Source organism: Hemibagrus wyckioides, linkage group LG03 (genome assembly GCF_019097595.1).
Source record: "Hemibagrus wyckioides isolate EC202008001 linkage group LG03, SWU_Hwy_1.0, whole genome shotgun sequence".
NCBI classification, from domain to species: domain Eukaryota; kingdom Metazoa; phylum Chordata; class Actinopteri; order Siluriformes; family Bagridae; genus Hemibagrus; species Hemibagrus wyckioides.
Window position 1 is genome coordinate 14379428 of NC_080712.1, and position 12571 is coordinate 14391998.

Genomic DNA, 12571 nt, shown 5'->3' on the forward strand with positions numbered 1-12571 from the left:
GATTTTTCTTAAGCCCTTCCAGAAACAGACCCCACAGCAGAAAATTGGCCAAAATGGCAAAACAGAAAGAAAAAAAAATAGTGTTGAGGTTATATTTAATTATACCACAGATTATAATATTATAATATTTTATAATAATAATAATTTTTTTTTATAGGAAGTATGTATATAAGGTTATAAACGGTGAATAATAAATGTGTTTTAAAAATGTCTTATTTACTAAGATAAATTGTTGATATAGTGGAGTTTTCAGTGAGTCTCCAGTGTCACTGCTTTGTAATAGTCAGCTGTAGTAAAGGTTACCACCATGAGAAAGTCCTTTTTACAATATCCCTGTTACAAGAATTGCAAAATTGCAATTATTTTTCTCTACAAGAGAAAGCGAGGAAACGGCTGCATACAGCTGCTATAATGCTAGCGATACCATGTTCTTTAATAAAAAAGAAATACATGGTATTCAGTGAAACCACTGCTACCGGCTTCGTGCTGCTTTCTAGCTTGAAATGTTGCTAGTGTTTACAAATGTACAAACTTTACACAGAAAATCACGCTCGGTAAAAGTCCTTGCTTACTCTCTCACAAACACACACCCACACAATCCTACACACACAAACACACTCGAGTTGGCAGGATCTGTGAGTTTATAACAGAGTTATGAGGTCAGATAGCGGTCAGCTACACACACCTCATACACAAATAAGCCTTGTGATGTATGCGAGTGCTTGTGCGTATGAAAATTGGTAACATATGCGGAAAAACGATTGTGCATGAGCAATGCCAACGTTCAGCCTCACTCACTCACATACACTCAATAATTAAAGACTTAAACATATTGCTGCTGCACAGCACAGAGGAGTTTAGTTTATATAAGGTTTAGTTTATATAGTTTAGTTTATATATCGTTTCATTATGCAGGAAAAACAAATACACATACATAAAGATAAAAAGCTCACACTTGCCCTGCATCACATGTGATGCTTCTGCTGACAAAATCTAGTCTTTAAATAAAGACATATTCCTTTGGAAAAATTCACAAACCCTTTTACATTTAGAGCTGGCTGGATTGTCATTGTCAGGAAAAAGTCCGTATAAAAGCTTCACTGTCCATAGGCTGAAGGCAGAAGAGTATGTGCTACAGGCTGAAAGGCCGCACAGGCCGAAGAAAAGAACAGACAGGATTATAGCATACCTCAGACAATTGAAACACAGGAAGAGCTGTACGTGTGTGTGTGTGTGTGTGAGAAAGATATTTAGTTCAGGAAGGTGATTCACAGGTCCCAGTATCCAAAAGGCACTGTAGTGTCTATCTGAACTGTAGTATCTAAACTGGATAGTGTGTAATGTTCATTGTAGCACTTTTCGTAGTATTTTGGCTGGAAGGTCTTCCAGAAACGCATTGTCATTAATTCAGCCATACACCTAATCCTTCAGGCTATAAAGTGGATAAAGTTTTCATTATACAAACATCGCTCTTAGGTGTGCAGCTCTCACTTTTACTCTTGTGCAGTCTGAGAGAACCCTACGAGCCTCTGACCTATGTTGGAGTGTGTGTGTGTGTGTGTGTGGAGTCCACACTTGATGCTGCAGGCCACTGCTAAGGCACACACAGAGGCAAACGCCTTTAAAGGCTTGGCGGTGTACGTATTAAGGCATGTGTGTTCCCGGATGTCAGTCTCCTGCATTTCACATGTTGTGAGGGAAGTTTTTAGTTGGCTGTTGAGCGTACCACTGCTGCCGCTGTTTGCGCATGTCGAGTTCAGTGAGCAGCGCCTGACGGTAAGCTTCGTATGATTTAACGATGCGCTCCAGCTCCTTCATGAACAGCAGCTTCAGCATGCCCTGATACGTGTCCAGATCCATTAGCTGGAACAGCTCCCATTTTAGGATGTGGTCATACCTAAGACAGGAAATAAGAGGCTAGCATGATACAATGGCGAATAAAAAAAAGAGAAAAAAAGACGATAGCCGTCAACTGGATAAAGCAGTGATGTTTAGCACCGTACCCCTGCATCAAAGCAAGCTGGAAAGCCAGCAGGGCTACATTTCTCAAGATCACTGCTTTATTCATAGAGCTCAGTGCATGTGGAGCTTTTTACTCTGTAACCTCCTTTATAATCTGAGTTCATAACACAGAGCAGTGATTCTGGCACTGGCAATGACATTTTAATCAAGATTTTCTTAAGGGTATGCAAATGAGTTATGGCAGATCTACTTCTGTTTCTCATTGTATACACTGGAAAATAAAAATAGCTGAAGGGTGAATGGCCACAAGTGACAACACAGTAACCTGACACTTCTTAGTAAGAACACAAAGTAAAGATCAGACTGTAGAGAACAGACCATGCCAATGTTCAGCTCTCCACTTGCAACCAAGGTGTTCTTTTTACACCAATGCATGGCAAGATTTCTTAAACTTTTGGATTTCTATATCGAACAGCAAACTGTTAGATTAAAATAGTGAGCACTTGAATTATGTATTTATAAGAGGGTGCTTTAATACAGCATAATTCATTGGTTCATTTTGTTCAGACAACAATTACAGTAGAGTCAGAGAAGAAAAAAAAAAAGAAAAAAAAGAAAACACAGATGGCCTGTGGTAACCTTTATGCATTGAGGGGGCTTCTAAAGTGACCAATAAACCCAGCTCATTAGTGTACAAAAATCTGAGTGTGTGTACATGTGTGTGAACTCACTTAAGAGGTGCTCTGGCATAGACCTGGAGCCAGTCAGGGATCTCAGCGGTGTGGTAGGGGTTTGCTGGCACTAGCACCGGCTGATTCCGCTCTGGAGGACGGGGCTGGTAAGTGATTGGTGGAGGTAGGGGCGGAGGCTGGTCATAGCGTGGAACACTGATGGCCGGGGCAGATGGAAAATGAATAAGATGCATTAGAGCCAGACCAAAAACCCAGAGGTTCAGAGTATGGTTTAAAATATTTCTGAATAGCAGCAATGTCAATACGAGAGTGTGAACCTTTGTGAAACACTAGCCAGATAGCATTGTTGTTTGACAGAACTTTTAAACTCTTCACAGCTCCGTCACACAGGCGCCACACACACACACACACACATATATACCTGGGAGCACACGGGTGCCTGTATTGAGCCCGTTTGTTGATGTGGTCGACATAATAAACTCCAAACTCTGCAGACTCCACCCTCTCCCAGCCAGGTGGAAGCCCCTCCCTCTCCAGCGGGTGACTCCAGTGAGTAGTGTTTGTGTTGTGGTCGATGTAGTACTTTCTGCCTCGAATCGTCCAATCAACCGTCCAGCCAGGTGGAAGGGCCGTCTCTTCTCCACTCAAACTTGCCAGATTGCCTAAAGACTTTGCCTGCATGCGTCCAATAGCTACAAAATCACACAGGCGCACACACACACACACTTCTTACAACAGCAGTACTATTAATATTACAGTTAAACATTGGGGCTAGACACTATTGCATTATGATTTATACGTGTTCTACTTTGTTTGACAAAATAAGATTACTGCATGTGAACAAAAAAAAGGCACATCCTTCCAATCCTCCCAGCAAAATGTCACATCGTCATGAATGTGACTTTCATTTCCTCCTTGGAAAAGAAATGCTATTGTATCAGTGCAGATAATACAGGAGAGCTACATGTGCAATCAAACATCTGCTGTTGATTCTGGGATTTTGGCCTGTTTTGGGAGACTCTCCAAGGGGATAGGAGAGAGAGTGTGTGTGTGTGCATATGTGTGTGTGTGTCACTGTATGCATATGTGTGTGTATGTGTCTCCAAGGCATCTGGGAGTAAGTGCCATTTCTGAGTTGGAATTTTCTCATCATTCTGACAAAATAAAAGAGAGGGGAAACAGAGCCAAGAGATTAAGTGTGTTGGAGCTTATAGTCAGTCAAGGAAGTGTCAGAATTTCACTGCTCAGTCGATGTGAAGCACACTGAAACACAAGATGCTAGAAAATAAAAAAAATACACTCTCAATCACTGCCTGAAGACTTTGCCTTCTATGATGGTAGATTCTGCAGCTGGGTGAGACCATGCACGTCAATGAGCATATTTGTGTATGTGTATTTGTGTGTGTGTGTGTGTGTGTGAGAGAGAGTCTTAGGCAGGGATGGAATGTGAGGAAAACCATGCTCTTCGCCTCCTACTGCAGAAGGAGAACATTCCTTCTTGCTCTAACACACAGACACACTGCAATTATACTCATTCTTTTCATCACAATTCTGAAAGGTCGGTACCTTCAACTTTAAACCGACACGCAACTGAAACTGTTTTGTGTAAAAATGGCAGTTTAATACAGCTGAATCTGTCCAGTTCATCTCTAGCCAGGATGTCTCTTCACACACAGTGTTTACATTAACCCCATCACACACTGATCACTCTAAATGTTAGCTGGTGTAACAGGATTTATTAAATCATTCAAGTTCAGCTGCAGATTCTGAAAGAAGTGTTGATATGTAACCTGAATTCATAACTGTGTTGAACTCCTGTTTACATGCACACTATATGTAATAAAATTGAAAGTTAAGAGCATGCAAGAAGCTGCATATAGTTTTATATAACATATATATATATATATATATATAGTGTTATATAAGTGTTATATAACAACAAAAAAACTGCAAGTAGTTAACAGTACCTCATCATGTTAGTCTTATGTCTCTAACAAAAGTCTTAAGCTGCGTCCCAATTCATCTACTTAAACTATGCACTAAAAGTATGTATTCTTTTGTGCAAAGAAAAAGTATATACTTTTGAGTGTGTAGCAAAAACAGTATGCAAGTACCGAGACGTGTCATGGATCAGAAAAGTTGCCTAATTATGCACACCATCACCAGAAACTCTTCAGTGCATTTCAGCTTTCCTCCATTCATTAATCCCTTATAACCTTAATACTATATACTGTAATTTACCATTTTTCCATTCTCTATAAATTGCACGCAAAATAAAAATGCGACACAAACCATAACATGCAAGGAATTGTGAGCAACATAGGCTGAAAAAGCGTGCATGGATCCACATTTCGATCCACACAAAATTTACCAGTAATAGTAGACCATGTACTTTTGGGATACTCATTTCAACATACTATGATTTGGGATGACAAATTCTAATCCCAGTTACTATTTAGACCAGATAGTAAGCGGACTGGGAAAACTGAAAGTATCAGCAAAACCTCCTCCCAAATATCCTGATTAAATAGCCATGCAGCAATTATGTGTGTTTGCCTTCAAATATTAGTTGAATAGGTCTCACCCTCATCCATCCTTACTATGATGTTTCTACACAGAGTCATTTTTTTCCACCCACCACAGTGTGTGTTATGGGGTAAACAAAGGTGCCCCAGAATGTCTGGAAAGATCCAGAATCAGATTCATGATACGATTTACACATTCTATTTAAAATGTTATTAAACTGATTACGTACCTTGTATTAAATGATGAAAGCCTTGTTTAGATCGGCCTCACACACTTTACTCTGTTATGATTTCAGTGTATACGCTAGTGATGCTATGTTGCTGTAGAAGCGTGAACATCAGAACAAGCCATGATGACCTGAAGTCTCATTTAGCAATTCAGTGGAATCTGAGATAGGGTCTCCTTCACAGCTGTTTCAAGTAGTCTACTTTTAAAAGAGCATGGGAAGCAGAGATGCTGAGGACGCTGCAAACCCTCAATTATCATTTAACTGAACATTTGAAGTAGTTTTTGACTGTGTACGTCAGAGATAGTGTTTCAATTATTGCACAGCAATTGTCAACCATTTTTTTTTACATTTAATTTATGTTATGTTTTAGAAACTTTCTAGCTTCTCTATAACATGACCATATGAGCTACAGTCCTCTACTGAGCACTTGAAGCCTCAAGACCATTTTTCAGCTTTCAACATTTTTCAGTATTCAACATTTTCTCTTATTTCATATGGGGTATTTGTTAAATTATAAACAATTTATTAAAAGTTTTGGGAAACCCCTCCAAATGATTGAATTCAGGTGTTGTTTTTCAGGGGTTGGGCTTGGCCCCTTAGTTCCAGTGGAAGGAACTCTTAAGGCTTCAGCATACCAAGACATTTTGGACAATTTCATGCTCCCAACTTTATGGGAACAGTTTGGGGATGATCCCTTCCTGTTCCAACATGACTGCAGACCAGTGCACAAAGCAAGGTCCATAAAGACATGGATGGGCGAGTTTGGTGTGGAGGAACTTCTCATAGTCCTGACCTCAACCTCATAGAACCCCTTTGGGATGAATTTGAGCGGAGACTGTGAGCCATTCCAAAACTGGGACGTCTGCCTTTACATGCACATGAATTTAATACGGAGTTGGTCCGCCCTTTGCATCTATAACAGCTTCAAGTCTCGGAAGGCTTTCCACAAGGTTTAGGAGTGTATTTATGGAAATTGTTTGACCATTCCTCTAGAAGCGCATTTGTGAGGTCAGGCACTCATGCTGGACGAGAAGGTCTGGCTCACAGTCTCCGCTCTAATTCATTTGGAGGGGTGTTCCAATACTTTTGGCTATATAAGTGTATAATGGTTAAGCTACTTTAGTGCTCAAGTTACAACATTACCATTACACTACAAAACCTAATTATTGATAGTCACTTATTCAAGACCCTTAACAGGCAACAATTATGAAAATATGATTATAGAGTGCTTTGGATTTCTACATGCCTACAATCCTTAAACATTTGCATAGAAATACATGATTTTGAAACCGAACCCCTTCCACAGTACATCATCATTACGCTGTGGATTAATAAGTGCACTTGCGGCAAGATTCGTACCACTTTTGGAAAACTGAATCATCACACACTTTTTGGCCTTTTTCTACTTTCAGCAGCTTTCTCAACATCACTGTCCCACACAACCCTAATTTCTAGGATATTTTACTGTAACTGATGAGTCTGAATAGAGCGAGGTGAAGTAGGAACAAATGTGCAAACTGATTGCAAGGACCGCATCTGTGCAAACTCATCACATAGGGTCAATTATTTGGAAATTTTACGAAGCATTATTAAAAGTAAAATTTAAAATTTCGCTTTTAAAAATACATACAAGAGAAGTGTGGGAACATTGACCAGGCTGTTTTCATGAGAAAACCTGACCTGGTCTTGGAGAAGGAGAGCGATGGATAAGTATAGTGTGTATTTATAGCAGCATAGCTGATGTCTTTGGCATGTGTCAGTTATTTAACTCTGGGTGGAGACAACTGCTTAATGCAAAAGCTCACATTAACACACACAAACACAACCACACACACAACACCTATTACAGATACGCACACCTAGCCTACAGCATCCACTACACCTGACTAGCCAGTCACTTTCATACCAATCTGCCAAGTATGACCGCAAGGCTGACCTCTCCTCAAATACACTACCATTATAGCTATAAATTATATATACACTGCAATTGTACATGTCCAAAAAGTGTTCTCCTCTCTCTCTCTCTGCACTGTAATGTGAGGACCTGTGTTATAAGCTCACCCAATCACACATGCAAAAGATCTAGAACTGCATGCTGGTAATCCCTCCAAAGGAATGGACATTAGTTGCACAATATGACTGAGAAAACGGATGTAGATTTTTCTGGGTGTGTGTGTGTCTACTGTCAAAGATTTGTTTAGAGCAGTCCTCCCACGCCAATGTCATATTACTAACTGCCCCAAGCCTAATCATATGACTGCTGAATCTGATAGGACTACTGATGTTTGCCTTTTATTATTTATACTCACACAAAAACACTCACACACTGCATAACATTCAGCAATATTTACAATATTCGGCTTGATGTTAATGGCTGTGAGGTGATATGCATTTACTGACAACTTTATTACTGATCAGCAGGAAGCTGTTTATTCAGACTCATCTGAAGATGTAAATAAAGCCATCAGGCATACATCAGGACTCGAGACTCGACTCGGACCAGAGCCTCTTAGACTCTGCCTCTGACCGGGACTTTAAGATTTTGCTCTGTTGTATAAACAGCCTATAACAGAATGTTCTCTCAATACAAAAATGTTACACAAATTATACTAGCACAGCATACAGGAATTCATTTAAGCATGAAGCTTCTCCTGATAAATTACATAAGCAGTGTTTTTCTAAACGTTGTTACGGGGGTGAAAATCACACTGAAAAAAATCATACTCAATTCCAGAAATGTTAACATATTTTACTAGTCACTTCAGCTTAGTCCAAGCCACAAAACACAGCCAGGGTTAGGGTTATAAATAATGTCAAACTAAATCTACCCACATTCAAAATATTTGAATATTATATTTGCACTAAGGGAGTCAAATGATTATTTTAACATGTCCCTTGAAGCATTTACCCCTGCATTTAAATAAACCTAAAAAGTAAATAATCTGTAGCTGTAGCCGATCCTATATATTCCTGTACTACTGCTGTCTAGACATCTATCGCTTCATTCACATTAGACAGAGGCATGCTGGGTAAACTCACTGTTCTCACCTGCAGGGGGGCGACTGTGAGGTTGGGGTGTCTGGGGCTGTGTAGGGCCTCGTGGATAATTGAGTTCGCTGTGCTCGTAATATCTGTAGTCGTCGTGGAAGTGATCAGGTCGGCGTGTGCGTCTGGGCTGGTTATCGTAGTACGCCTCGGGGGGATAGTAGTAACGGGCCACATCTCCGTTCTCAGTTATCGGTCCACCATCGCTGATGAATGATGGGGTAGAAGAGGAGTAGTCGTGAGGGAGGTCAGAGAGCGAGCGTGGAAGATACGTTGGTGCAGACAAACGATGGCTGTCTCTCCGTGAAACCTCATGCTGAGGCCGAGGTGTTGCGTTCCGCAGGAAACTCTTTCGTCCACCTGCGTCCGTCCCTGCTGCCGAACTCAGTGGGTACACGCTGGCACCAGGTACCGCTGGGGCTTCGGTCAATGGCACCTCTACTCGCCGTGGAATCGTTGGCCCATGACGGATAAACGAGGGCATAAGATCTGCGAGGAAAATTAGCAAATAGACAACCTAGGTTCATTTCAAGGATCTGTTTTATATCAGTCAACACCACACACTTTCACCACATAAAATGCTTCAGTGTAATGGATGGAAAAATGTCAAATCCAACCCAATACCGTGCCAGGATTTTAAGCCAGTTTTGCATCTTCAGTGCAAAAATAAAGGGCATTCGTGAAGGAAATATGTTCTTATCCTTCAGTTTTTTACTTGTATTGTCTGTCAGTAGTCTGGGTATAGCAAAGTGACCTTGGGTTTGAGAATGTCATTGTAGAAGTTGTATAAGAAACAATCTAAAAACATAAGAAATACACCATTACATTTCTTGCACTGGATTTGACAACATTCTTTAAAACCTTCTCATTAAAACACAACACAAACCTACAGACTCGATTACACATGAACATTAAACAGTATCAAAACTCACCAGGACAATACATTTGATCTTTTGCGTGTTTTTTTAATTTATTTTATTTTAAAGAAAAGTTACACGTTTATAAATCCAGCTTATTTGACCTAATCAGAGTTACTCACTCCTGAGCAGAGGAGACGTCTCCTTCTTCACATACTTCCCCTGGACCTCTGCTGGTTTGGACGCTTCGTTCTTACTTTTCTTCCTCGGGAGCATCATAGCTCAGTGAAAGTAGGAGATATTAATGTGGCAAAAACATTTTGTTGATGGTTTCCTGAAACGTAGTTCGTCTACAGCACTCATTTTTAACTCGAGCGAGGACCGAACCTGAGGCGAAGTTATCAAGCTAAGTTATCAACTTCGCACTAGACCTCAGAGCAGCCTTCGCTAGCTAACGTTAGCTGAAACAACAACAAAACAGACGACGAGCTCGCTAGCTCAGTTTACACTTTTAACACTTTTAATCTGACTTACATTATCACAGCTAATGAAAAACTGCCCCTCAGCCGATCTACGCGTCTAGCGAGTGCGATTACTACAGGACTAAAGGAGTCGAAGATATCAAATAAGTTGAGTGGTCAAAGTTATAGTAGGCTCCAGCCTGTTGCTCTGTACCCAGCCCATACAACCCAGGTTGCCAGATCTGCGATAAAAAAAACGCAGCTTGATAAACACTATATTTCCAAAAGTTTTGGGACACCCTTCCAAATCATTGAATTCAGGTGTTGTTTTTCAGGGGTTGGGTTTGGCAACTTAGCTCCAATGAAAGAAACTCTTAATGCTTCAGCATGCCAAGACATTTTGGACAATTTCATGCTCCCAGCTTTGTGGGAACAGTTTGGGGATGATCCCTTCCTGTTCCAACATGACTGCTCACCAGTGCACAAAGCAAGGTCCATAAAGACATGGATGAGTGAGTTTGGTGTTGTGGAACTTGACTGGCCTGCACAGAGTCCTGACCTCAACCTGATAGAACACCTTTGGGAGAAATTAGAACGGAGACTGCAAGTCTGCCTTTACATGCACATGAATGTAATATGGAGTTGGCCTGCCCTTTGCAGCTATAACAGCTTCAGCTCTTCTGGGAAGGCTTTCCACAAGGTTTAAGAGAGTGTTTATGGAAATTTTTGACCATTCCTCTAGAAACGCATTTGTGAGGTCAAGGCACAGGGTCAGGTTGGACAGGAAGGCCTGGCTTGCAGTCTCTGCTCTAATTCATCCCAAAGGTGTTCTATCGGGTTGAGGTCAGGACTCTGTGAAGTTCCTCCACACCAAACTTGATCATCTGTATCTTTATGGACCTTGCTTTGGGCACTGGTGCGCAGTCCAAAATGTCTTGGTATGCTGAAGCATTAAGAGTTCTTCTCACTGGAACTAAGGGGCCAAGATCAACCCCTGAAAAATAACACCTGAATTCAATCATTTGGAGAGGTGTCCCAAAACCTTTGGCAATATAGTGTATTTGTAATATCTAATATCACAAGCAGGACTTACACCACAATATCTTTCAGTGAGTAAATGTTTAAATACCCTTTCAAACTACTTTATACTTCATAGATACAAATAATATTGTGGACTGAAACAAGTTATTGGTTCTTGTTATAATTAACGTTATGGCAGCTAATAACATTCCCTCAAAAGCTTCCTAAATCTTTTTGTTCTCCCTCTTTGGAAATTAAAGTTAATATATGTCACAATTTATCATATTACAAAAAAAAAAAAAAAAAAAATCACAAAACCACTAAGAAATCTGTTCTGAAGACTAATGGCTATTAGAAAACTTTGATCCATAAATAAACATCTTACCATATCAATTATATGTTTTTATTGAATAACAGCATTAATAAAATAAATCTATTTATTAAAAAACACACGAAAGAGTGGTTACAACAGAAAAAGAAAAACTCAATATTTAATATAAACATGTGATGTGTCTTGTACAGAAATCATTCACTTCTGCATGGATTCTTTGCATGTAGTCACGCGGTCTATAGTGAATTTTTCCTTACATATTGAACACACCACCTTGCCCGATCATCACATCTGCAAACAGCTGTAATTAATCTAATCTATTGTATTCACCCGTTCTCGGCACACACTAATTAGGAACAATTAAAAAATTTAACATATAACTGTAGTTAAGAGGGTGCTAATTTTACTCATCTGGCAACACGGTATACAGCGCTCTGTCTCCCTCTGGCCGCTCCGCAAGGATTTGTGGGAAAATTGACGCATGGACAGTGCTCACGGATTTTTTTGCGCTTAGTTCTTCCTTAAACACTCAGAGGAAAAATCACACGAAGTCCTGCTCTCAATTCATCCTCCTGGAAAACTCCTGAACTACTTACGTTTACACTCTTACTAGTTCGTATAGAGAGTGAATTTAGATCAAGCTGAAATTCAGAGTAATTGCATCATTAAATATGTATTATTATTATCATCATCATCATCATCATCATCATCATTATTATTATTATTAATTATAAGTCACATTACAAAAGACTGTTTTAAATACTTCATTATTATTATCATGATCATCATTAATAATAATAATAATTATTATTATTATTCTTCATAATATGGCACATTACAAAAGACAAAATTTATTATATTATTTATATATTATTATTATATTATATATTTATATTATTTATATATTATTATTATTCATAATACGGCACATTACAAAAGACAAAATTTATTATATTATTTATATATTATTATTATTATTATTATTATTAATTATAAGTCACATTACAAAAGACTGTTTTAAATACTTCATTATTATTATCATGATCATCATTAATAATAATAATTATTATTATTCTTCATAATATGGCACATTACAAAAGACAAAATTTATTATTTTATATATTATTATTATTATTATTATTATTATATATTTATATTATTTATATATTATTATTATTATTAATTATAAGTCACATTACAAAAGACTGTTTTAAATACTTCATTATTATTATCATGATCATTAATAATAATAATAATTATTATTATTCTTCATAATATGGCACATTACAAAAGAAAATTTATTATATTATTTATATATTATTATTATATTATATATTTATATTATTTATATATTATTATTATTCATAATACGGCACATTACAAAATGTTTTAAATACTTCGTTTGTTTTCAATCATTATTAACATAATGGATTACAGATTATTGAAAA

General features: G+C 38.5%; 1 protein-coding gene across 3 annotated transcripts; it reads right to left on the reverse strand.

Annotated features, from left to right (window-relative positions):
- Window positions 1-872: 872 nt before the first annotated feature.
- sav1 (salvador family WW domain containing protein 1) lies at window positions 873-10003 on the reverse strand. 3 transcript variants are annotated; one of them, XM_058385589.1, is made up of 5 exons: window positions 9494-10003; window positions 8458-8943; window positions 3076-3346; window positions 2694-2849; window positions 873-1897 (listed from the first exon to the last, which is right to left on the reverse strand). In XM_058385589.1, exons 1-5 carry the CDS (start codon window positions 9588-9590, stop codon window positions 1684-1686), a joined length of 1224 nt encoding a protein of 407 aa, XP_058241572.1. In that variant the 5' UTR covers window positions 9591-10003; the 3' UTR covers window positions 873-1683. The 3 variants fall into 3 exon arrangements, with proteins under 3 accessions (XP_058241572.1, XP_058241573.1, XP_058241575.1); XM_058385590.1 differs by having other exon boundaries at window positions 8458-9252; XM_058385592.1 differs by lacking the exon at window positions 9494-10003 and adding an exon at window positions 9079-9481.
- Window positions 10004-12571: the final 2568 nt, after the last annotated feature.

Excerpts from the sequence above, each read along its gene's own strand:
- sav1 (XM_058385589.1), bottom strand. The coding sequence starts at position 9,590 with ATGATGCTCCCGAGGAAGAAAAGTAAGAACGAAGCGTCCAAACCAGCA. Across the intron at positions 8,944-9,493 it reads GACGTCTCCTCTGCTCAGGA|ATCTTATGCCCTCGTTTATC; the intron begins GTGAGTAACTCT and ends TTTTCCTCGCAG. Across the intron at positions 3,347-8,457 it reads TCACAGTCGCCCCCCTGCAG|CTATTGGACGCATGCAGGCA; the intron begins GTGAGAACAGTG and ends GTGATTTTGTAG.